Source organism: Nansenia antarctica, assembly GCF_963989245.1.
Source record: "Nansenia antarctica genome assembly, chromosome: 16".
Lineage (NCBI taxonomy): Eukaryota > Metazoa > Chordata > Actinopteri > Argentiniformes > Microstomatidae > Nansenia > Nansenia antarctica.
The window spans coordinates 21,338,407-21,365,143 of NC_137686.1; the positions used below are offsets into that span (position 1 = coordinate 21,338,407).

At 45.8% G+C, this 26,737-nt stretch overlaps 1 protein-coding gene across 1 annotated transcript in view; it reads right to left on the reverse strand.

Annotated features, from left to right (window-relative positions):
• Positions 1-6,249: 6,249 nt before the first annotated feature.
• LOC308172112 (collagen alpha-1(XI) chain-like) overlaps positions 6,250-26,737 on the reverse strand; it is a gene marked incomplete at both ends in the record, with an annotated part of 66,090 nt that continues 45,602 nt past the window's right edge. Inside the window, 29 exons of the mRNA XM_080547022.1 lie at positions 6,250-6,396; positions 6,759-6,992; positions 7,171-7,239; positions 7,387-7,499; positions 7,874-8,129; positions 8,382-8,435; positions 8,601-8,636; positions 8,755-8,808; positions 9,199-9,306; positions 10,304-10,357; positions 10,466-10,519; positions 10,696-10,803; positions 11,357-11,410; positions 13,266-13,319; positions 13,562-13,615; positions 13,895-13,948; positions 14,078-14,185; positions 15,855-15,908; positions 16,026-16,079; positions 16,225-16,278; positions 16,450-16,503; positions 19,461-19,568; positions 20,370-20,423; positions 20,698-20,751; positions 21,321-21,428; positions 21,705-21,812; positions 23,257-23,310; positions 24,936-25,025; positions 26,606-26,713. Of these exons, the coding sequence (XP_080403148.1) occupies positions 6,250-6,396; positions 6,759-6,992; positions 7,171-7,239; positions 7,387-7,499; positions 7,874-8,129; positions 8,382-8,435; positions 8,601-8,636; positions 8,755-8,808; positions 9,199-9,306; positions 10,304-10,357; positions 10,466-10,519; positions 10,696-10,803; positions 11,357-11,410; positions 13,266-13,319; positions 13,562-13,615; positions 13,895-13,948; positions 14,078-14,185; positions 15,855-15,908; positions 16,026-16,079; positions 16,225-16,278; positions 16,450-16,503; positions 19,461-19,568; positions 20,370-20,423; positions 20,698-20,751; positions 21,321-21,428; positions 21,705-21,812; positions 23,257-23,310; positions 24,936-25,025; positions 26,606-26,713 (2,511 nt within the window). The remainder of the gene's footprint in view (positions 6,397-6,758; positions 6,993-7,170; positions 7,240-7,386; positions 7,500-7,873; positions 8,130-8,381; positions 8,436-8,600; positions 8,637-8,754; positions 8,809-9,198; positions 9,307-10,303; positions 10,358-10,465; positions 10,520-10,695; positions 10,804-11,356; positions 11,411-13,265; positions 13,320-13,561; positions 13,616-13,894; positions 13,949-14,077; positions 14,186-15,854; positions 15,909-16,025; positions 16,080-16,224; positions 16,279-16,449; positions 16,504-19,460; positions 19,569-20,369; positions 20,424-20,697; positions 20,752-21,320; positions 21,429-21,704; positions 21,813-23,256; positions 23,311-24,935; positions 25,026-26,605; positions 26,714-26,737) is intronic.

The following is a 26,737-nucleotide window of genomic DNA, read 5'->3' on the forward strand; positions in this document are numbered from 1 at the left end:
AGCAAACAGACTAATCTGCAGTAGGTGAGAGCCAGTTTGTTGATGTCCTTCCTGTTCAATGTACTGTACAGAACATTGTGCTAGATGAGATGTGACAGAGGGAACAGGTACAGATAATGATGCAGGTACTATGATTTATTTGGTACATGTCTCCCTCATCTCATCTTTTCACTCACTGTCTTCCTTTGGCCCTTCTTCGCTTTTCAGATCCGTATAAAACCCTTTTGGCAACCTTGGAAATTATGATTGAAAAAACAATTTGAGTGGGGCCTAAGTTCACCATTAATGTAGGTTCCTACAGTACAACGCATTGTATATCTCTATACCTGAGATGAGTTTGATGAACAGAATAAGAATCCCCTTTTAACAAATCACAAATACTAAAATGTATTTTTGGGACTGACAAACCCTATAACAGGTGGCCCTTGATTATCTAACATAAGAGAGAAAATATCATTTTGATCAGAGATTGTCATGCAGACTCACATCACCATGTGTGCCTTCATCGGCAATGACCTGGGGTTTTAGATACACATGGATGGAACTACTAACAGATGCAATGACTCACTGCTGGAGATTAAAAAATGTTTTTTTTGTAGCATGCACGCTCCCGGACAGACACACACGCAAAGAACTCGGACTACTGTCGTTTGTTTCTTGAATCGTTTAAACAAAGTTTACTACAACTCCACAGTATGAGTCACTGTTACAACAACTCACAACAGCAGTAGACTGAAGAACATCTGCAGTATACACATAAACACATTAACACTAGAACCGTCCAGAAAAAATAATTGTTGCACTCGATCAAATTTCAAGACCCTCCTTTCATGACTTTTCCTAGATATGTGCGTTTTACCTCTCAGTATCGTTACATTTTCAAAATAACACCAGGATAAGATAGAATACAGCTATTTTGCAGTATTTCTGTGTACTTGTGTTCACCTTTTTCACTGTCTTTGAGACTTTGAGGCTGGAGGGTGAAATGGAGGGTGATTTTACTATACCTGTCAGCTGTTCTCTGTCTCTGTCTGCTGAGAACCAATAATCAATACACCCAAACGCTGGGGAGACAGAACAGTGGAAAGGTGTCTGTCAGATATGGTTAGGCTAGTAGTAATAGTATTCTCACAGCAAAGGTAAAAATGGACTGCACTTATATAGCGCCTTATTCCAAAGCCCTTTACAATGGCCTCTCATTCACCCATTCACATACACACCAATGGCGGCAAGCTACCATGCAAGGCACCAGCCTGCTCTGTGGGAGCAACTTGTGGTTCAGGGTCTAGCCCAAGGACACCTCGACAAGTGGCCAGCCTGGGATCGAACCGCCGAACCTCTGACCATGCGATCATTAGACACCGGCTCTACCTCTTGAGCCACAGCCGGCCCCCTCCTACAAAGGCTCTTAAGAGGACCTGTCTATATGGTAGTGGATCCTCACAGATTCCTGTTACTTTCATAAATAATTTAAAGATGAACAAGAGTGATGTTACACATATGATTGTACAGTAGACTTGTTACATCATTCGAGGGCCCAGAATGTTCCCAGGTCAGGGCACGTGGTCATGCTTTGATACAAACATTCAAATACATTCAAATGTAACATCCATACTATAACATAATTGAAAGAAAAACTACCAGGGACAAATCCCTTTATGCATAATTCATTTTGTACATCCAGTCTCGCAGTTGTTGTTGTTACGTTGACTATGAAGAGAACCGAAGATTCACTGTGCAGTAAGGACCGCTCTCTAAACTCAATATATGGTGATTCATGAGTGTCATTACGAACCCAGTCTAACATTTGTACAGTGTGCCGTTATGCCCTGTGAAAAGCAATGAGTCAGGATATTTTCCAAATAGATAATCACCTCTATTAATTAGCTTTGACATAAGTAGTGCAGATGCAAACCACAAGTTAGATGATTTCTTCAGTTGGTGGGCTGGTTGGTCTGGCCCCTGAAACCTTGGTGGGTGGGGTGATAATATTCTGGCTTCTTTGTTCATTTCAGAGAAATCAGACTGACCAATAATAGTCCTAACCAGGGGCGGATTTAGGATCGTAGGAGATCCGGGGCTTAGCCCAGAGGGAGAATATAATGTGCGCGCGGAGCGCGCCGAATTTTTTTGCCTTCAACCTTCAACTTACCACCACCTTAAAGCGGACAAAAGGCACTGGAGAACACATATACATTCACACCCTTTAATGAAGCAAACTAATTGTGGTGGTTCTGGGCACAGAGGGAGGTCAGCACACGTAGCTCCCCCTGTCAGTCACCATCATTTATATTTGTATAGAATTACATAATTGATGGGCTGAGGCTAGTTATGTTACAGTATGTATATCAGGGCAGACTCTGTGCTCACCACTTATATTGTATTTAGAGTCTTGTCCTGTGTTATATGACGATATATTACATGTATTGTTGGCCTGTGTATAGTACTGTGAAATCAAATCCCCCCTGGGACATTAAACAAACTTAGTTAGTTAGAGTTACATCTTAGGATAGATTTGAGTCATGTTCTATAAGTATAGAACATGTATTATAAGTATAGAACATGTATTATAAGTATAATATTACTTTATTTGAATAAGTATTATCCTTTGTTTGATTTCTTACCATGTACCGTAACAGTACCTTGCTATGTTTCATTTTCATTATAACATAACGTTATGTTATGATAGCCAGCTAGCATTAGCAAACCGGAAAAGTAGTGTCAGTGAGTCAGTCACCTTTCTAATAAGATTCACAAACCTGAAACATCATCTATGTCATCACTGCTGGTGAAGTCATTGTTGTCAGCTGCTGATACGGCTGCTGCAACAGTTCTTGGCGCTTGTTTTGTTGAAAACAACTTTGGGATATCCATCCTTACAATTGTGCAAGTCAGGCACTGATTGAGATCACTTCTTCTTCAGGGCAGGGCAGGCTACGCAGTATGCAGGCTAATGTCGCGCAGCTGCTGCCTCTCTGTTGGACTCCGGTACTGCACGTTACTCACGAGAGTTTTTTTTTTTTTTTTTAAGTAAAACATTCGGGGCTTTTCAGAAAACATCCGGGGCTTGAGCCCCAGTAGCCACCCCCTAGCGCCGCCCCTGGTCCTAACCTTTCTGTAAGCCTCTGATTTATCCTGCCAGCTCAAGTCAGTGTAACGCCTGTTTTTCACCCAGAATAGTTCTACTAATACAAGGTCTTGGTGAGCAGTGGAAGGCTGGGGATTAATAGAGGATTTACTGTCACATTTTGTCAGGGTGTTGAGGACCCAGTAGCACCATTAACCTTGAGAAACTTAGACAGAAAGTCACCGCAGTACTATCACACTTCGCCCTGGAAGTACAGCTGCAAATGTGCCCTTGGGAAACACGCGAGGCAAACCCTGTGTAAATATACACTCACCAAACACTTTATCAGGAACACCTGTACACCTGTCAACAGTCCAAGCGGGTGGAGGTGATGTAATGGTGGGGGAATGTTTTCTTAACACTTAATCAGCCATGAGGGGTCATTTGATTTTGCATTCAATCAAATTGCAGGACCCTCCTTTCATGACTTTTCCTGCACATGTGCGTTCTACCACCCAGTATCCTTACATTTTCTAAATCACATCAGGATAAGCTAGTATAAAGCTATTTTGCCGTTTCTATGTGTAGGAAGCAGGCTAATTTACAAGCGGCCAACTAGTGGTCGTTGTGTGTAAATAGCAGCTTGAGCATTGTAAAGAGGCTCTTTTAGTAGGTAGAGCTGTTCACACTTTGTTCCCATTAATATCAATCAATCATTGCTTGAATGCTCAAGCCTATTTGAGTATTGTTACTGACCATGTGCATCCCTTCATGGCCACAATTTACCCATCTTCTAATGGCTACTTCCAGCATGGTAATGCACCATGTCACAAAGCAAAAGTAATCTCAAACTGGTTTCATGAACATGACAATGAGTTCAGTGTTCTTCAGTGGCCTTTCAAGTCACCGGATCTGAATCCAATAGGACACCTTTGGAATGTGGTAGAACCAGAGATGCCTTTAAACAGCTTGAAAGTGCACCTGGAAAATCTGCAATAATGCAATCATGTCATGATGTCATTCCAACATCTTGTGGAATCTATGCCACAGAGAATTGAGGCTGGTTTGAGAGCAAAGGGAGGCCCTACCCAGTTTTAGTATAGTGTTCCTAATAAAGTGTTCAGACTGAGTGTATAATGTAGCTATCATCGCATAGCAAGATGTTCAATCAAATTCATTGTCTCAGTTCACTCAATACTCACATCATGGTTCAATAAAAGGGATTAGTATACAAGATGTTTCTTAATTGAACGCAAACCATTGCAATGTGCATTTGGCAAATTACCAAACATTTATTTCAGGTTTTACATAAATTGTAAACATAATTACACAGGTTTGAAAAGCTCTTGTTTCCTTTAGTTAGAGATTCTACTGTATTACTGTCATCAGAGTAATTTAACGAGACGGAGACGTAAACAGATCATGATCAAAGTCAAATCTGAGTCAGAGAAAGAGGCTGGGAGAGATCAGACTGCTGATGGTATGACACATCATATCACTGATCATTCTAATCTGACGAGCGCTAGAGGAGTGAAGGAAAGGAATAAGCCTAGGGTGACACAGGACCACAAGGAAGTATAATCCCCGACAGACGAGATGATAGTGAACAATACAGACGTTCAATCAAACATTGTTCAGAATCCAGTTTTAATATTTTTGAATGAACCATCAAAAGCACATGAACACATTTCCTCATTGTTACAAATATGGTACCTAAAGAAGGGCAAATTTTTTTGCATTCACAAACAAACTGGACAGAAACTAGACAGAAAATGATTCTTCCTTTTTTTTTTAAATTTTTGTTTTTTCAGATTTTATCCCTTTTCACCCAATTTGGTAGCCAATTTAACCCAACTTAGCATCCAATTATCCCCTGCCTATTGCATTGGATCCGCCGCCCGACCCCGTGGCCGGCAGTCCCAGAGGAGGGCGCCAGGCAGACTAGGCTGACTGGCTCCTCGAGCCCAGTACCGTTATTCCGGCACCCCAGGGGGCGGTGTTGCGCGACGGATCCTAGTCCAGAAATACTCCTATACCCCCCCTCGGAAGCGGCCGGCCAATATGCCGCTTCCCGTGTGCCTCGGCCATTATCTGGATCTGGCGAGCCGGGATACGAACCCCGGCCCCGGTGGGCAGCATGCACTAGCGGCCAGTGCGTAGACCGCTACACCACCGCGGGGCTCTTTTTGCATTCTTGCATGCTTTTTGTGATGCTCAGCAATCTTGGCATTACTATTGTCCTGTGTGTACGTTATATAACGACTGTATGCCACCGTGATAATGGACGGGTGCAAAAATAACAAAACAACACAACTCCATTATGTGAAAACATTGGTTGTTGTTGTTGTCCAGTTTTGTAAAGTTTCGTAACGATAAATTATTGGGAGGAGGGGAGCAGAAAATGATGAAGTGCTTATGGTGGTCAATATTTACAATGGGGATTCTTCATAATTACAAATAGGGCAATTTTATCTGGTTGATGATATTAACACTGTATTCAAAAACAAGGCATTATTACTTACCAATTACTTCTCAACAGACATTTAAAACAAACAAATATATTTATTGCAATTTTATTTCTATATAGTTACCGACATTTATTCAAACCTTAAGAGCTTGGTACACATGCAAGTTGTGAAGAGTGGATTCAGAAAGAACAGTATTGTACAAAATAATAATAATAATTACAGTTTATCAAAATGCACTTTTTTGTAGCACCTTGGTGTTTTTGTGTTCCGCACAAAAGCACCTCTGTGGTTGTATTTGGAGCAGCACCTGGAGCATTCAGACGGGGGGGGGGGGTGGGGTCAGGGGGTCAAGGGGTCAGGGGGCTCGGGGAGGATAGGGCTTGGGGGTGAGTGGGTCCTCCCTCTGTTGCTGAAAGTGTGCCACTGTCCGCCACGGCATCAAATGTCCTTTTCCTGATGTCACTCCGACTACTAGTTAAAGTCATGTGATTCTGGCCCTACAAGGGCGAGGAGGAGTATTCCCCTGGACAATGCTTACACGACCGGGCAGGGGGGGCACGCTCTCTAACCTCCACGTGCTGATCTTAAAGGAATTAATAAACACAGGTTTGGGTGCGAGGAGAGAAGGGGGCGAGTGATGTCAGGTCTCGGCATGCTTGTGCTCCCTCTGACCCTGTCCTTCAGTGGGGGAGGGGGGGGAGGCGGGGATGTGTTCTAGCCGAGGAAACAGACGGGGCCGACCTCGAACCCGAACCTCTGGCTGGGATCCCCAAAGTCATTCAGCATCACGTCGATGATGGGCACCTGGTCGATGCGGGGAGTGTTGATCTCCATTACTGTCTTAGAGTAGCCCGACTTCAGCTGAGAGGGAGAGAGGGAGGAGGAGAGTCAGTATAGGGCATACCAATGACCATGTCTTACATTTACTGTACCAGGATGTCAGAATAAGCCATATCTACCAGGGACTGGGATGTTTACCATTAAACCCTGCAAATGTACACATTTATTAAATGTATTCATTTAAATTGATTTAAGATGTATCCGTACAGATTTTCTTATTCTTTGATCTTGTGAAATATTCAGGAAAACATTATTAAAGGTTGTTAAATGTTACCACAAAAGCAACAATAAAACCTATCCGCTGTGCCCACTGTAAACATCAATAGTCCGCTGATCAAAAGGAACAGGCGTTCGTTTCGCAGTTATGTGTATCGTCCTCATACCGAGCAGCCGTCTGACACCGCCTTGATGAAGGGGTTGTTGTCGTAGGACATCTCCTCATCATTGGAGCCCAGGAAGCGCAGTGCCTTGTCATAGCTGTCTGCCTTGGCGTCGTACCAGGCCACAGACTGGTGGCAGATGTAGGTGAAGTTCTGTCTGGCAGAGGAGCTCAGCAGCTTGAGGAAAGTCATCTGGACCGGATTTATAGAGTTCTCCTCCACATCCACGTAGTTTAGCTGAGGGAGGGAGAGATTTAGACAAAGCTCCCGAGACATGTTGGCTCAAAAACAAACAAATGGAAGCCATGAAAGACTGTGTGTGTGTGTTTGTTGCCATTTTAAGGGGAAAACATTTGATAAATTAGTGGAAATCTCTCGAATTATTCCATAGAGGATTGGATTTTGATTTACTTACTATTTTGCCACGTTTGAATTCACTGAACCATGAACCTGGAGCCTCCTTGGGCCAATTAGATATTCTGACCTATTACACAGAACAAAGCAGACAAACAAAAATGAATGAAAAAGGTTAACAGGTTGGAAAACAATACGTTTGTTGTTCACATCCTTCAGACTCTCACTCTCCTATTCATTGGCATTATTGATTTTGAAACAAAGGAACATCACTTACGCCTTGGGACTTCTTATCTGGGTAGATGCAAGTCTCCCCTCCAGCGGTGAAGTTACAGTACACTCTGAAGGAGTCTCCTGTACATCCCTGGTTAGGATCAATCCAGTATTCACCTGAGGATTAAAGGCCGTTCAGATTAGACTGGTGAAAATCATGTGCTGGACTGTGACCAGATGGTCCTACCGTATGAGTCACTCTAATCTAAAGCTTACTCAATCTCTATCAGGGATCAGGCACACATTTCGGACATAGATAGACTATTCCTAGGTCATAACCCTAAATCAAGTTTAAAAAGCTCCTCCGTTTAACACAATGCAAGGGGAGGGAGGTTCATCCTTAAGTGAGAAGTTAGCCCAAGCTGTTAGTTTTTTGACAGTCTTCGTTTTCGCTCTCTTCTTTTTTTTCAGTTTTTGTTTCAGGGAGGACAAGATTTGTGAGGGCTATAATACCCTGGTGTAACCCTGGTGTGACCCTATCTAGGACCTACCATCTGGGAAGTCGGGCTGGCTGAGGTGCAGGTCGTTGCAGGTCCTGGCGGGGTTGTCCTGGGTACCCATGGGGAACTTCATGCGCTCGATGTCCTGCTTGAGGTTGTTGAGGGAGCCGAAGACGTCCTCCATGCCCGTCATGGAGTCCATGCCGTAGTCAGGGATGGCCTCGTCCGCCTGTTCGTCCGCCTGCCGTTTGTTCTTCCTGCTGGCCTGCTGGATGGGCAGTGGCTGGATGATGTCGCCAGGGGGACCCTGCAGCAAAGAGGGGGAAAGGTCAAAGTCACGGCCAATCAGATGGGGTCTTATTGAGAGTAGGACGCATCATCTCGAGAGAGCGTTACATAACCTGGGTTATTCATAAAGGTACTGTACCACTCAATGTTCTCCAGTGCTATCGATACATTGGACAACATACATTTTCTCAAAGTCAATTTACAGCACCAGAAAGGGTCCGAGAATATAGAACCCCTATACGTAAACTAGAGAGTGTATATGTTCACTTACAGGTGGTCCGGGGGGTCCGATGATACCTGTGTCTCCCTTCTGACCGCCCGTACCCTATGAGGACAAGACACAGACAGGATTATGAGGGGGATGAGGCAATGACACCACACAATTAATAACACAGAGAGATCTAATACAGAGAGTCATCTTAAAGAGAGAGAGAGAGAGAGAGAGAGAGAGAGAGAGAGAGAGAGAGAGAGAGAGGTTGTCCTGACTTACAGATGATCCCTTTGATCCCTTAGATCCTGAGGGTCCCTGGGGGGAGGAAGAGGAGGAAGAGGAGACAGATAAGACAGTTGATAACGAGCACAACGGTTACGATAGGATTGATACACGACTGCTGACGATTTGAGACAGAGAAGGAGGAGCTTACAGGAATACCAGGGGGGCCAGGAGGACCGAGAGGACCAGGAGATCCATAAAGACCCTGAGAAACAACACAGGAGAAGAAGCCCATCAGAACGTGTAGAAAACATGATAATTTATAAATTAATTAATTTTGCCATTTAACAGACGCTTTTAATCCAAAGCGATTTACAATTACGAATTACAGGGACATTCTCCCTGGAGTAACTGAGGGCTAAGTGCCTTACTCAAGGGCACACTAGTAGTGGTGTGGTTTCAGGCGGGATTTGAACTCACAACCTTCCGATCACAAGTCCAACTCACTATCCACTATCCACTAGACCACCACTACTCATGTGTTACGATCATGCGTATGGTCTCTGGAGTACAGAGGTCGTATTAGAGGATATATAGTATGTGGTTCTGAGCGTTCACACTGGCAGGAAGTTCATTTAGGTTTAGGATCACTTACGCCGTCACCCTTGCCTCCGCCAGTACCCTGGGGTCCAGGCAGACCTCGGTCTCCCTTCTCGCCGTGCTCACCGGGTGGCCCAATCAGACCAATGAGACCTGGATGACCCTGGGGAAGTGAGAGACAGGAAGACACGGTGTCAGGTTACAGCAGATTGGCACTAAAAAGACAAAGAAGTACTGCTGCAGGGTGTCTACAGTACAGGCTGTACACACACACACACACACACACACACACACACACACACAGACACACACACACAGACAGTCTGGAAAAATCGATCCGTCTTTGTGAATTCCACAAAGAAGTGGACATCTGCAGTATACAACTTAACTTGCAACCATTTTGTTATGTGATGCTCAAAAGGCATGTTAACGGAATGAATGAGTATGCAAAAATCTTTAACGAAGCGAACGTTATACTCTGAGCCAAGTGACGGTAAAACAAAAACACCTGTAGGTTTATGAAATAACTCTGGCTGAGGGGCCAGAAGACTGTCTTTGTTATGCCTGTAAATAATTAGCATTGTTTATAGTTATGATTTAACAATGGTAGACCTGCTGGATCAGCACCTGCTAGCTGGAGTTATGGTCTGAGGCTTTCCCATTGGACTGCTGAATGCTGGCAATAAACCAGTGATCATAACAATGATAATATTATATGACTTATTGCATATTCAATTACAGCATTAAATCACACTTGGACACTATGAAAAAACCCGATGACTTCATAAAGTACAACAGCCTACAAACTTGCTTAACTAACACGAGAGAGAGAGGGAGGGAGAGAGAGAGAGAGAGAGAGAGAGAGAGAGAGAGAGAGAGAGAGAGAGAGAGAGAGAGAGAGAGAGAGAGAGAGAGAGAGAGACACACACACACAGGTTTGCCCCTGGAGCTGTAGAAAGAAGGCTTCAGAACAGAAAAAAATGGACTGACTCATATAGCGCCTTATTCCAAAGTGCTTTACAATGGCCTGTCATTCATCCATTCACACACACAACAATGGCGGCAAGCTCGCTCATTGGGAGCAATATGGAGTTCAATGTCTTGCACAAGGACACTTGTTGCCCGGCTAACAATGGCAAACTAATGTCTCTATGTCTTACCTTCTCTCCCTTTGAACCAGGATCACCTTTCAAACCAAGAAGTCCAGGAGGGCCCTAGGTATGGGGGAAACAGGAGCCAAATGCAGTGGTCAGCTCAACGGATTGAAGACAGTCAGATAGTTAGATCTACTGTCTGGTAAGCAGTGAAGGAATGTCTCTCACCATGGGTCCAGGAGGGCCATCTTGTCCAGAGGAACCAGGAAGTCCTTGTTCACCCTGAATATACAGTCCATTATATCAACCAATCACATTACCCATCACATCATTTAACAATTTGAACAATGTGAAGCTCATGTACGTACAGCAGTATATACAGTACCATAATATATGTGTTGTGTGTTATGCTATATAGCCTACAGGGATTATAATCTGATCTAGCCAGATCAACTCACAACAGGTCCAGGGATTCCACGCAGACCTTCTGGACCAGACTTTCCAGAGAGTCCCTGGGGTCCGACGGGTCCGGTTTTACCAACAGGCCCCTCATTACCAGACTCTCCCTGTAAACAGAGAACAACATCAGAACACATACTCAACACAGCAAACAAAACAACGTCGTTTATTACAAATGTAGCAAACTAATTGAAAAAAATCGGTTCTCCCTAACAAAAACACTTGTTCTAAAGAACCATCTTTATGTCATCCATCCTCTGTGAGAGAACTGAGAGGGATTCGAGTATTGAAGATCCATAGATCTCACATCAACTTGGATGACAGGCTCTGAAGAATAAACCGTTTTCACGTCCAATTAGGCCTCAGCGTCGACACACCAGGAGCTCAGTGAGGCTTGGCACTTGTCTTCATCAAATCAGCTCTAATCCAAAACGTCTTTTTAAATGGATATGTTGCTCTGTCTGTCTGTGTGTCTGTCTGTCTGTCTGTGTGTGTGTGTGTGTGTGTGTGTGTGTGTGTGTGTGTGTGTGTGTGTGTGTGTGTGTGTGTGTGTGTGTATGTGTGTGTACCGGTACTTAAAAACAAATCACTGAGAGAACCATTCTAGCTGTCTATGCAGTATCATGGTTTCAGCAGGGGGAAACTGGGACATCATCTCACCTTGGATCCCTTCTCTCCTTGGCGTCCCTCAGTGCCAGCGAGTCCAAGAGGTCCCTGTAATGGAAAGAAAGACATGAGACATCACCCATCAAGCTTGGAGACAGTGCCAAATGTCCTGCTGACTATAGCAATCTAGATAGAAAGCAAAAAAAAAACTGTAATTCAACACAACATAAAAGCCCATACTGTACGCTGTACACAAGTAAACAATGACTTTTTTCTCTGCTGACAAGCAATAACTGAATGTCCTGACCTTGTGTATGAGCAGAATGCTAGTCAGATTGGGACCAACAACCAACCAACCATACATACATGCACGCACACACGCACGCACGCACACACGCACACACGCACGCACACACGCACACGCACACACGCACACACGCACACACGCACACACGCACACACACACACGCACACGCACACACGCACACACACACACACACGCACACACACACACAGTCACACGGATAAACGCACACACACACACACACACACACACACACACACACACACACACACACACACACACACCACACACACACAGGAACTGTAGCTAAAAGCATCTATAAGCAAAAGAAAAGAAAAGAAAAGAAACAACTGCCTCTGGCCAAAGTCTTAGAAGCCAGTTGCCATTTTGGCATTGGAGAGCGTAATGTAACGGAGCGAACTAAAGAGACTAGGCGTACTGTAGATGTGAGTTAAGTGCATGTGTGTAGTGTTTGTGTGTGTCGTTTTTAGAATGGCAAGCATCCCCATGCTTCAATGGCCAACGGTCCTGAGTCAACGTAATTGGGATACACTCAGGGAAAAAGACTCATTTGAAAAACAGTAGTGAGAATTGTAGGATAAAAAACAAAAATGCAACATCAACAAAATCCATGAATAGGCACTCTTAGAAATATGTTTTAATTTGCCCAGTAGCCTGTGTCACCAGCATGGTATCTAGGAATTCCTGAATTCAGCCGAAAACAAATTGCTTACCTAGCAAAACCCTTCCCTGAAACGCATCAACAACCCATAAACACCTGCATTTTAAGTTCAGGGCACAGAATGAAATCGAAACGATTTTGAATAAGGCTGACACATTGGGGCATTCAAAGCTAGAGGCTAAAAGTCTGTATAATATAGCTAAAGCACTTATTACCCTCTGGAGTTGCTGACATGCTGAGGTTCAATATTTACGGCATCAATAACTATGTATCAACATGTAGGGAAAGGAAAGACTGGCTTTTAAACTTGCTTTCCTCCATACATATTTAATAGCTGTGACCTTGAGTCAGAATCATGAGAGGAAATTAAATGAGACTTTTACAAGTAAGGGTAGACCCGGCAACTTCGTAACAAGAAACCCAAACAAAAGTACACGAAAACAGGTTGAAATTGACTTTGAATTGAATTGAAAAAATACCTTTGAAAAAAGTGTACTCCTGTCAGAATGTGCCAGCCTTTCACTTGACTGCATTAGTTCAGCACTTTATTGCTCATAAAACATTATGGCTTTAAATGGGGAGGGTCATAAAAATGCAATGTTGCTAAAGCAAAATAATCTCATCTCGACAAGGTCTGATGTGACAAGAATTCTGGCTTTTGGTGCCAGACCTAAACCTGACAACTTAATTTCCCTACTTTAGAGCCTATCCCACCAATTCTACATTGCCGTCAGTCAAACTTACAGTAGGTCAATATTCTATTAAAAAAAAACTCTTTAAATGCTAGCTTCGGACAGTCGAAGGAAATTAGTTTCCTTTTGTATTTAGAGTGTTGATTCAGTGAATGCTTTGACTGGAGTAATGGCAGTCATTAGCTAACCATGCCTCATTTTATAGGGCATATTCGATGTGGGTTTTATCCCTTTCACCGCTGATCAACGCCATCCTGTCCGATGTGATTTCCGCTCGGTACTCACCCTCTTGCCGGGGGGTCCAGGTACGCCAGCCTCTCCAGATGGCCCGGCTGGGCCCTAAAACAGCGGAGAGATCAGTCAGACCAAACACCTCGCTGAGCTCGGCAGCACTTCATTCTCTTGTTCATGCCCGAGCATATACATGGATAAATAATGACTATCAAAAGCGCTGCAGGTGCCCTTTGAGGCTGAGTGTCCAATGCAGGCTTGCTAGTGGAGACATTATTGGTGACATTTACAGTCTGTGTTTACACGAGACGTTTCATGCGTTCAGGAGATGTGGATGTCAGTGGACTCACCGGCTGACCGGCGTCTCCGTCGTCTCCTTTGTCTCCTGCCAAGCCATCCAGACCCTGGGGGAACACAACACACAGATTAGCACGGTGACCACAGCATGCTCATCTAATACACCACTCTGTTAGCACGGTGACCACCGCATGCTCATCTAATACACGACTCTGGAACATTCTGAGTTTTGGTATAGAAAACCAACCTCAGCTTAAGCTGTTCTGCTGATTGGCACTGATCATGATTTGCTATTACACGTCCATCAATTATACAAGCTAATATTGCCTGAGAGGTGCAGCGCAGCATATCTATGTGGAGCTACACGATCTCTTTGTAGTACTTACACCGACACCGGCCTCGCCAGGGGGACCAGGGTCTCCGGGGAAACCAACAGGGCCCTGCGGAGTGGCAGAGAGAAGAATTGATCTGGTCAGATACTACGACAGAATCCTAGTGACAAGTGACAGCACCACCAACAACAGCATCATTTATCCACTGTATAGGACCATGGGGGGATGGTGACATACAGGGTTTCCCTTGGGGCCGTCGTCTCCGGGGGGTCCGCGGGCGCCGGCGGGTCCAGCAGCTCCAGGTGGGCCTGACTCTCCCTTCTCACCAAAATCTCCTCTGGGACCCTGAACAGAGGCAATAGGTTGACGAATGATGAATACTACAGTATGCGATCGCTCCTTCTCGAAACAGGAAAACATACAGTGAGCCTCACTCGCTCACCTACATCATTAGCATCGACGTGCGTTTAATACCTCCTACAGTATGGGGAGGGAATCGAATACGTCTGGCTGTAGACCAGAAACACAGGTGGAGAATAATCACTATCTACTCAGGTCATTAACTGGCTCATTACAGCAGACCTGTTTTTCAGTCGATGCCAAAGAGGCACCTCTGAGAACGTCCGTGGTGTGCCACAGTGGCCCTATCTGTCACCGTGAACGGATACGGCGGAGCAGACAGCCCTGTCGATACGACCTGATGGACGCAGGCCTGGGGAGAAGAGTTCCTACTCAGGACTGTGGCAGGCTAACCATAACAGGTGTGCAGGAGGGACAGCCATGAAGCACAGTGTTAGCATAGCCACAGTGTTAGCATAGTCAGGGATCGATGACACAGCTTCGACATGAGATAAGTGGGCTCGGGAACTTGGGAAGCTAACGCAGGGAATACTGATCCTACGTTTTTTCATATCGGAGGAGAGTGAATTGAATATCGGAGGAGAGTGAAGCAGTCTGTTATTTTGTCAAATAACAAAGCATCGTCAATGTCAAAATGAGCTAATAGGATATTGAGCCGTCTCCTCCTGAAAGGGAACCCTGTTGAGGTGATTAATAGTTCCACAGTGTAACTGTTCAAATATGGCAGCGCTCATTAGCTGTTAAAAAGGGAGCGCTCATTAACTGTTAAAAAGCCCCCTGGTTCCAGACTGGTCTGTGAACAACGATGACAGGGAGGGGGGCGACAGGGAGGGGGGGACAGGGAGGGGGGGGACAGTGAGGGGGGGACAGGGAGGGGGGGACAGGGAGGGGGGGACAGGGAGGGGGGGGACAGGGAGGGGGGGACAGGGAGGGGGGGACAGGGAGGGGGGGGACAGGGAGGGGGGGACAGGGAGGGGGGGACAGGGAGGGGGGGACAGGGAGGGGGGGACAGGGAGGGGGGGACAGGGAGGGGGGGACAGGGAGGGGGGGACAGGGAGGGGGGGACAGGGAGGGGGGGGACAGGGAGGGGGGGACAGGGAGGGGGGGACAGGGAGGGGGGGACAGGGAGGGGGGGACAGGGAGGGGGGGACAGGGAGGGGGGACAGGGAGGGGGGACAGGGAGGGGGGGACAGGGAGGGGGGGACAGGGAGGGGGGGACAGGGAGGGGGGACAGGGAGGGGGGGACAGGGAGGGAGGGGACAGGGAGGGGGGGGGACAGGGAGGGGGGGACAGGGAGGGGGGGACAGGGAGGGGGGGACAGGGAGTAGGGGGACAGGGAGTAGGGGGACAGGGAGGGGGGGACAGGGAGGGGTAGACTTCCCTAGTGCTACTCAGACGAATAACGAGCAAGGCTCAATTAGCAGAACTCAAAGATATTTACTCATTTATTTATTTTTGATTGATTTTTGAACGAAAACACTGTAGGCCTATACTTGGAAATTCACACCGCAACAGACTTCATATCTATTTTTTTCCATATTTATCTGTTCCTAATATTATCGTGTCTTCTGTTGTTTTATAAACTGCTACAACTGAATTCCCTAGCGATAGGAGAATCAAGAATCTGAATTTCTATGTCTAACATGCTACTTACTCCGGTACCGGACTCTCCTGGTGGTCCTGGGTTGCCTGCTTCACCACTCTCACCCTGTAAAATCACAATTAGAACATGGATTAACATGGTGTGACCAGGAACTATTGCTTTCACGATACCCATTCTTCAGTCTAATGGGTAAACCGGCCTCTAGACATGTTTAATTCATACCTTCTCTCCGTTTCCTCCCATGGCACCTACACCACCGGGAGGTCCTTGTGCACCCTGTCGAAGAGACACAACACCGCCGTTGTTAAACTCCTACTTTCAACTACGGTACCAACACATGTCATGGTACAGTACACACGTGTTATAAATATGGACATATTATAGATTAAACAAAACGAACAAACATTCGAACCACACTTACGTCAGCTCCGCTAGATCCCTGAGGACCCCTGGGGCCTGGGGGGCCGGGTGGACCCTGTCAACAGAGCAGAGAGGAGGAGTCGGACCAAGAGTTACAACTCAATACTGTAGGTGTGTAGACGGTGGGCGAGAACATCTTGAACGTCTTCGAGATGGAATTAAAAGGTATCAATGAAAGGTATGGGGGGATGTTAACGTTAACGGTAGAAGAAGGGTGTTGACTTACCATTGGGCCAACGTCACCGTTCTCCCCCTTCTCCCCTGGTGGGCCTGGTAAACCCTGAGAGAGGAGAGGAGCTCGTTAGTGTTCCTCAACAACCCGGATCTGCATAATTATAAGAGACGATCTTCACCGAAAACGGATATGAGAGCTGTTCCCTCAAAGTTATGAAAACTTAAAAACTTAAAGTTCATGATGAAACCACACACTATAACCACACACTATTCAACATTTACCATCGAACTGTTCGAACGACATGCCAATAAGTCTGAATTCATATTTCATGACATAATTTAGCATGCAGTAGCAATTTTTTTTTGAAAATGCTCATTTAGAATGCATGCTGATAGATGGATGGCGGAGCTCTGAAAGTAACGCGGAGCAGAATACATTAACACATCCTAATCCTTCTGAGTAAACACACAATTAGTCAAAACGAACACCTTGGTAATTAGGGGGCTACAGGAGGCCCATGCGTAATCAGGCAATCTTAATTACGAGGTGTGAGCGCCATCCCTCAATACAGGAAATAAAGGAAGGATCACAGTCGGAGCAGACTATTTGGTTTTGTGAGTTGTTATTGTGGATGGCCCGAAATCATGCTAATGCTTTTGTATAATGGGTGTGTTTCTGTCTAGCCCGACTGACAATGAAACAGTAAGAGATGTCTGGCTGACTCGCTGTTTGATATCAACCTGGATTTTTGTTATTTCGTTTTTTTTAGCTGCACTTGATGGAGGAAATGGGCTTAATCGATTGGTGGGCGGAATTCATCTTTAATAATACGTTAGTGTAAAAGTAGAGTGACAGGAATATCAGTCATTGCTCTGCTACAGTATGTGAGCACTTTTAGGCTGTTTGGTTTGATTGATGTCTGCTTAGGCTAATTTATAAAAACACAGTCACGGAAACCTCTTTTCAGAGTAATATAGGTGTATGACGGGGAGACATAAATCAAACATCGAATTAATGTACGGATATGAAGAAAACTTTATAAACTGACTTTAATATTATGTGTTTGATATTCAACTGCTCTATGCAAGTAGACTGGAATTATATATATATATATGGAGTGAAGATTCAAGTGAACAACAGTACACACACACCATACACACACACAGACACACACACACACACACACACACACACACACACACACACACACACACACACACGCACACTCACACACATGCACACTCTGAGACATCCTTCTTGGCATTTCAGCAAAATCCATTAGTTCAGGCCGAATTGATAAATGTTTACTTATGTGTTGGCATTTCCCTACATTTCCTTTACGACACATGAAATATAAAGACGTTCAAAGCATAATCCTTTCTGATATTTACTCTATCCCTCAAAAATCCTCATCGGATGCCGCTGCCAGACTGGCTAAGAATGCCAATATTCAACAGCAAACACATTTCAAAACTTTGTAGGGCTTTCAAATCAGCCCTCAATCAATTTCCCCTCAGTCAAAAATCATTAATGCTACAGATAATTGCAGTGAAAAGCTGAGCTCATGGTGGCTGGTGCCATCTATCCAAGGGCAGCTTAGCCAAACAGAATTAAAACAGCTACAGATGGAATGCATTATTCCCAATTAAAAGTCAATCGTGCTAAATACAGTGACAACGCTATCTGGCCCCATTGATCAGCATGGCCCTCTTTCTAATCTCATCCTTAGTACGCCTTTGGATAATTGACATCAAGTAACGCTAAAAGAGAGATATGTTTCTGTCATTGTCATCAATATCGGCTCAGTGGTTAAACTTCAATAGCCCTCTCTGTACTGGAGAGGCAGACACTCTAAAGTGCTTCTTTAATATGATGTTCTACTCACGGGCCTATAAAACAGGCAATAGAATATGCCTGAGTATGGAATACTAAGCTACGATGAGTGAGGGTCATCATCATACCCCTGACGTTCTCTAACCCTACAGTATGGATGCTCGTTACCCAGGGGGAAACACACCCTTGTTATTATTACCTCCGTAAGGGGCATGTGGGATAACAAGATTGACAGCGTATGCAAAAACCCGGCTCGTACGTTATAGGACTGAGTACCTCACACCTCCCTATTGTGGACCTTAATCAGCCACCAGATCCGCTAGTTGTTGCCCGGGGGACATAACTCTGACAAGCAGGCAGCTCTGCGCTGGCTGCCACGGCAGATGTGTTCTTAGTTAGGTCTGGGAACGCCGCGGGGGCACAAACGACTGTATGATGATGATGAAGTGTGACTGGAAACCAATGGAGGGCTTCCTACCATTAGTGTGCAGGAAAAATGCCAGCGAGCGATGGAGATGGATTTTTCAGCGGCGCGAGTGCGTTACGTACGGGAGGGGCGGGCGGGCGGGGGAGCTTGAGGGAGAAAAACATGCCTGGCCCAGAGGCTACAACCAAGGCTGTGTAGGGGGTTTCATCAATAGGAAAGGCACGAATGTTTTCGGTTTCCGCTTTAATCCGAAGGAGACGGGGAAGATGAAATGCTCTGCGTTATTTTGGGGGTGTTAATGTATCACATCCGTATAAAAAGGAGAACTCGTTCCATCATTCAGTGTCAAACATGGTCGGTGTGTGTGTTTGGGTGTGTGTGTGTGTATGTGTGTGTGTGGTTGCGCGTGTGTGTGTGGTGCGTGTGTGTGTGTATGTGTGTGTGTGTGTGAGTGTGTGTGTGTGAGTGGTGCGTGTGTGTGGGTGTGTTTGTGTGCGTGTGTGTGTGGTGCGTGTGTGTGTGTGGGTGTGGGTGTGTGTGTGTGTGTGTGTGTGTGGTTGCGCGTGTGTGTGTGTGTGTGTGTGTGTGTGTGTGTGGTTGCGTGTGTGTGTGTGTGTGTGTGTGGTTGCGTGTGTGTGTGTGTGTGTGTGTGTGTGTGTGTGTGGTTGCGCGTGTGTGTGTGGTGCGTGTGTGTATATGTGTGTGTGTGTGAGTGTGTGTGTGTGGTGCGTGTGTGTGTGTGTGTTTGTGTGCGCATGTTTGTGTTTTGTCGTCTGTGCATGAGACACTGAAGTCTTCTTACCTGCAGTCCGATGGGTCCTGGCAGACCTGGGAAACCTCTGGATCCCTCGTCTCCCTTCTGGCCGAACATCCCCTGCTGTCCCCTGGGTCCTGACTCACCATCACTTCCCTGTATGGGAGAGGTCACAGTGACATCACACAGGTCAGAGGTGACACACGCAGTACATACAGTACCAAAACAACTGGACCACAGGAATTAGCCTTACAGTGCCAAAACCCCCTGAGGGGGGTATTTTATCTATAGAGCTGATGTAGAAAGTGAGAAGGTGAAATATGCTGACAGAATCTCTGAGCAGCAGAGGACCAGGGCTGAGGAGAAGTGCGGGGGCGGCGGCTAGCTGTAGGGGAGGCAGACTTAAGTGCTGACAAACAGGCACTTTCAGTTCAAATGCACAGCAGGCCCCTGCCAACACTTGGAAGAGCGTTGAGGGGGGGGCGGGGGGTAGTAGGGTTGTGCTTGGGGACATTTTGGTTGCCTTCAAGAGAAAATGGGGGCGCGGGGGGGGGGCCTACAGAGACCTGGAGATGGTAGAGTACTGTAGGCAGGCTAGAGCATTATTACAGTACTGATAACTTCAAGCATTGAGCCATGAAAATGCTCTCTGGTTGAGGATGTACAGTGCATAGAGGAGTAGGGTGATGCTGAGGTACTGTGTGTGCAGTGGAGGCCAGTGGAGGGAGAAATCGGAGTACAGGCTCGTTGTAACACATGGAATGGAATTAGGAATGGTATCACACACAAGTGTTCGATACCATTCCTCATTCTGTATTGTGGTCCCGAGTTTCATCAATGGATATTATTCCTTTTGTTCAGGTAAAATGGTGAAATAGAGGAGTTTTGGAGAACTTTCATTCAACTTTGAAAAGGGGAGGTGATAGGTGAGAGGTGGGGGGTGGGGGGGGTAGTTACCGCTGGACCAGGAGCTCCGAGCACACCTTGAAGACCGATTGGACCGGGAGGACCCTACAGCAAGAACAGAGGGACACAATTAACACAGCAACAGATGTTCTGTGCTCTTACTTGTGTGTGGAGCGAGAGGAGAGTCTGACAAAAAAAAGCAGTAAAGATATTATTAAAAACGGGATCAGTGGTCAGAGTAGTATCCAGGGTATCGAATATTGTTCTTAATAAACATTCCCCTACAGAGGAAGTCATTTAAAGTTCACCCATGTCTTAGGGTAAAATATTACCACATCAAAGAGAAATAAACATACAGAAATAAAACACAGAGACTTACTTGTTCACCCTTGTCTGCTTTGCTTCCCTTCTGACCGGGCTCACCGACTTCTCCCTGTAAAACATCACAGACACAGGTCACACTCTCTCACCCCAACCTCACACACTTCTCTCTCCTCTGTTTCGTAAAAGTAAAGTCCAATATTTTCAAATGTCACCTTTGCCACGGATTGGGTGGTAAATATTATTCAAGAGACTTTAATTTGATTGCCAACCAAGACCTTGGGGGTTGGTGTTTGCAATTAATTGATTACTTGGCGCTCTGCCCTCTCAATGGCATCATATTGACAGAGTGACGTGATCCGGACGTGACAGGGATTGGAAATGTCTGATGCCACAACTTCCACAGATTCTAATTCATTGCGCAGTGCATTAGCTGCAGACATCCACTTTGTTTGCCTGGGGCTAACATAATATACTAACTAATGACAGCGTTCGTGCATTGTGTTGGCTCATGTGTGTACTATACAGTAGGTGATACAGTCTGGTGTACTGTGTGTGCTGCACTATACTTCTATATACTATACTACTACTACTACACACTATACTCTTACATGTTTGTTTGGGTCTGGTGAGTGTTACTGAGTTACTGTTCGGAGGTAATGACATATTCTGTATGGTTACCTTGTCACCGTCCTCTCCAGGTGGACCCTGGGGGCCAGCAGGACCAGGAAGACCAACTGGACCTTGGATGCCGTCACGACCAGCAGGTCCCATGGGACCTTTCTCACCCTGGTCAGATCATATGGGAGATAAGAACAGTCAATAACCAGCCTATACAATATACTGTACGTGGTTACTCAAATCGGCCTCTATTTGTCAGGTTGTGAGTGTACTCAAATGTGGACTTAGATGAAGTGTCTGAGTGCTCAGATGTCAAGTTAGGTGAAGTACTCGGTAGATGCATGTATGTATACAGGTGAAGTGTGTGAGTACTCAGTAGAGGTGTGCTAAGGTGAGGTGTGGGAGCACTCAGGTGTGTTCCAGGTAAACAGTGGGAGTACTCACCGGGCCTCCCTTCTCTCCAGCTGGGCCAGGGGGTCCCTGAGGGCCGTTGCGTCCAGTTAGACCGATGGGACCACCAGGACCGGCGGCACCGCGCTCACCAGGAGAACCCTGTGACATGACAACGCAGGACATCATCAAACTGAGTCACTCTCAGAACACCTGAGGTGTTTTTTTTATTTTTTTATTTTGAACTACATCCATGGAAATACCAGGCTCCTTAGGACTTAAATAGACTGCTTGAAGCTAACAAAACCCACACTTCATCGATATATTCAGGAATTCTCTTAGCTATTGAATGTTTTACCACAAAATAGACTGCACTCAGATGCTCTAGGTCTGTATTCAGTGGTTGACTCAGGCAAAACTAAGAGCATTGACAATTACAGGACTAATTGAAGCCTGGTGCATTATCCCACAATAAGGCTGCAGAAAATTAGGTTAACTGGAGCACATAAGCTACTGTTAAAAGAACAGTAGCAGTGGATCATCTTAGTAAGTGCTGTCAAGTCCTGACCAGCCTCACAAGTATTTACTGTACCTCATAAACAGAAGAAAAACAGCACACACGCACACACACACACACACACACACACACACACACACACACACACACACACACTGTGATTCAGCGACACATTTGAGAGGCCACCTGAGGCCCGGCTCTTCTAATGGCAGGCATCCTTTGTGACTCACAGGCCGAAACTGTCAGCCGGTCTCTGCCTAAACAACATACGCACGTAAACACGCACGCACACGCACGCACGCACACGCGTACCCTCTCTCTCGGCTTTCTGACTAAGCATCTGGCTAAATACAACACACACACACACACACACACACACACACACACACACACGCTGCTCGACAGGCACAACGCCGACTCAAAGTATTGGAAAACTGGTGTGCGTGGGTACTGTACTGAGTCACAGCATCTTTTTCAAAAAAAGGATTTCTCTGACACACACAACTGTCTCTCACGTGTCTCAGCGATTACCCACCTCCCAGCCAAGCATTCTCACTCTCATTTCACAGAGCCGGAGCGAATTACAGCGGGATGGATCGCCCCCCCCCCCATCTCTCTATTATGCATGCTACGCACCCCCTCCTAGCGTTGTTCTATCCCTGTGGACAATTACGGGGAGGCAATGTTTATCGTCTGAATAAAAGGCCCAAAGCTGTCATTCAAAACAGAAAGAGATCTATAGTTACTGTGGCTACGGTGTTGTTGTCTCTGCAGCCATCGCTGGGGGACATGCACAGTCCATGTAAAATCCAGCTACTTTTTGGGGGGGGGCGGGGGGGGTGTGAAAGATGTACTGTACAATGGGTGTAAACTGTGAACACATCCCCTTTAATGGACCAAGACTGAGTCTAGATCGTGCCCCCTGCCTATCGAGAATAATCACCCATCATTATGGACCACCACCTGCTTAAGTTCCCCTCCAGAGCTTTTTCATGTGCTTCTTTGGTCTCCGAAAAAGAGAAGAAAATAGTTTTCAACACGACCCCTGTGGCACGTAAGGCGGGGTAACCATAGAAACAGAATACTTACGAGGGGGCCGGGGGGACCCTGTGGACCTTCTCCTCCCTTTAAGCCACCTGGACCCTGAAACGACAAGAGGAGAGGAGGTTTACATTGAGCTCACTGCCCAGGCGGCACAATGCCATCAAGGCGCAGTAATCACAGCTATCAAATGGGCTCTTAATTCTGTGTGTTTGTGTGTGTGTGAGACAGAGAGAGAGAGAGAGAGAGAGAGAGAGAGAGAGAGAGAGAGAGAGAGAGAGAGAGAGAGTGAATGAGTGAGCGAATGAGTGTACGTGCGTGAGTGGCTGTACAGTACATGCATGCATGAGTGTGTGTTTCCTGGTTGAATAGGAACCATATAAGCTTATGAATAACAGACAGGTTGCAGCAGCACGGGGTGTTAATCTTACACTAACTTCCTGAATTATTCACCGTTATTAATCACACTGTCTAAACGTGAATCAAATGACTGCTGCCCAGATGCTTCCACGGAATCCATCTATGTCCTGGTTCCTGCCATCTCTCTCAGTCCGTTCCGTTATGACGGTGGCGATGAATCATAACACCAGAAGCAAAGATGGCATATGGTAAATGCTGCTCGCCAGAGGCAGTAAAGGTTTTTCATTATAATGACTAATTTACAGGCATACACTGAGCCCAGACAGAGCCAAGGGGTCCTTAAACTGCCAAAAGCCTTCCACGAGCCCTCATCTCTCCCGCTCCACATTTTACCACAGTGTATTAGAAACCTGGAAGTATCCCACTCGCTGGGTACAAAAAAGTTATTTATTGGCTCATATATCACTCCTGTGTCTCTCACTATAGACGGAGGAGGAGCTGTGTGTGTGTGTGTGTGTGTGTGTGTGTGTGTGTGTGTGTGTGTGAGTGTGTGTGTGTGTGTGTGTGTGTGTGTGTGTGAGTGTGTGTGTGTGTGTGTGTGTGAGTGTGTGTGTGTGTGTGGGTGTGTGTGGGTGTGTGAGTGTGTGTGTGTGTGTGTGTGTGTGTGTGTGTGTGTGTGTGAGTGTGTGTGTGTCTGTGTGTGTCTGTGTGTGTGTGTAGGGAAGGTCATCCCCTTCCACTCACGGGGCAAACACATAACAGTGGTAATAAGTCTCGGTGGTGTTGGGCGGTGCTTTAATGGCCAGCCATGAAACAGGGTTCAACCACAATCAAACAAGTAGACCAGTCCAATCTGTCTCTGTGACCTATCACCCACACCTACCTTCACTCACTTTTATAGTGAGTCTGGATCCACAATACCACATAGCAAGGTCAATACTGTATAGAGCCATGCATCCTGTTGTTTAAAGCCTTTAAATGCACTTATGTAAAGGTCATGGCTTGAAAAGTGAGCGATAACTGTTCCAAAAACCAAAATGACCAAAATGTGACTGTTCTTTCTCAAAAGCGATCCAAATCGTTTTCGGTCCAATTCTCAATGACAATCCATCACTAAGGCCACACCTGATTGCACAACAGTAATTAGGCGATACATGACGGTGAAGCCGATGTGAATACGGTGGCCTGTATGTCCTCACACCCTCTCTGCTCCAACTAGGTGGAGACCTCAGGCTTTCCAACGAGGCCCGGTGCCAAGGCGAGCATTTGGTTGAACAGCAGGAAGTTTGACTGGTAAGGGAGGTTGGGAGCGGTGTTTAACTTTGCAGGGTGTTTGTGTGGTAGTGGCACGGGGAGCTGGGACTCACCGAAGCCCCAGGAAGACCTCTCTGTCCTGCGAAGCCCCTTAGACCGGCGGGGCCGACCTTTCCAGATGTGCCCATGGGTCCTGGGTCACCCTGAAAGGTGAGACAAACACAGCGTGAGATGAAGAAAAGAAGGTGATAGCAAAGCAAAATAAAACATAAACGATGACCTGGAGTAAGTGTGTGAAGTTGTATTAATTTTAGTACGGTATGTGTATATGTATAATAATAATTATAATAATAATAATAATATTATATATAATAAGCACATGGCATCCTTTTCTACAGTGCGTCTTCATGAGCAAAAGCAAACGGCTGATTAGGGTATGAAGGATCTTTGGCGTTCTAGAAAGAATTAAGCTGTGTCATTGGCGAGTTCTAGAACGTTTTTCAATAAACACTTACAATCCAAATGGGAGTTCAAGTAATAGTGTTTAGTGTTTGACTAGACTATTGGAGAGCTTCCATCTCACTTGACGAAATGACTCAGGGGTGCATGTGAGATTGCTGGGCAGAGCCAATCACGTCAAGAGGACTGGCATCTGTGACATGGTCTGGTGAAAAAGTCCTCAAGCAGGGCAAGGTCATTTTTCAGTTTTTTTTTCTGATTATGAAAGTGCAGATTGTAAGCTTTCAAATGATGCGTCATCCAACTGAAAATAGTTGAAGCTTGTTTATGCTCATTAGAATTTTGGTACACCTCAAACCAAATACCAGAGAATATCGCTCTGATTCAAAACTCACGCAAAACAGCTGCTAATAGCTAGCGGCTAAAAAGGAATATCTAACTGCATGTTTAGCACATCACAACACTTATATTATAGTGTAAAGTATTTAGTGATGCTAAAATTATTGTTTGTTATATCGAGTGGGCTCTTCAACACTTCAACTTTTGTAATATGCAAAAAAACTGAAAACATATTATTTACTTCTTTTTGGTCATTTGCGCGACTTGAGAATTGCCGACATGCAGACCTTTTAACCAGACGTGTCACATTTGTTTGCTCTCCTTTGCTGAAATAGAATTTGGAGTCACCTTCGGCCTCCATATGCCCTCTCTCTCTGTATTGAGCCTCTCTTTAAGAGTCTTTCACCTCCTCTAACACAGCAGGGTGTCCACTTCGTTCAGTCACTTTACGAGGTACATTTAATGTACAGCTAAATGTTTTTTTCTAAGAGCCCGGGGAAAACCACATGTTGCCTTCGAATAAATGTCTTACTACAATAACATCGATCATAAAGAGGCATTAACATGACAAGGGCAAGAGTGGCATTGTGCAGGGCGAGCCATTGTTATTCAATGGAGGACTCCTGCTGCACTTCCTAACCAACTGTTTCCTGAATGCCATTGTGAGCCGAGGTTTGAGGCAACGTGAGCAGCGCCCAGATTTCGAATTAATTGAACGCAAGCTGCGCCGTACCTTGTGTGCATGGCCGTTATCAAGTGTTGGCGCGTAAGCTTAATCCATTTACATTTGCATTCAATACATTTTCAACGACAACCGTCGCTGTTTTTCCTGTACTGGTAGTTGTGTGGACAGACAAAGGATTGACCGGCTTGAGTGAGTTTCCCCCCCAGGTACTACAGATGCTATTTTTGTGATCTGGCAGTGTGGTTTGGTCAGGCAATACCACTGTCAGAGTAAGGGGGGTGGGGGGGGGGTTGATTTTACCTTTCCGCCCTCTTTCCCGGCAGCTCCAGGAAGACCTTGCTCGCCAGGGGGACCAGGGGAACCTGGATGTCCTCTCTCTCCGATGGGCCCTGTCTCTCCAGTCGGGCCCTGTCAGGGACAACAGAGTCTGGT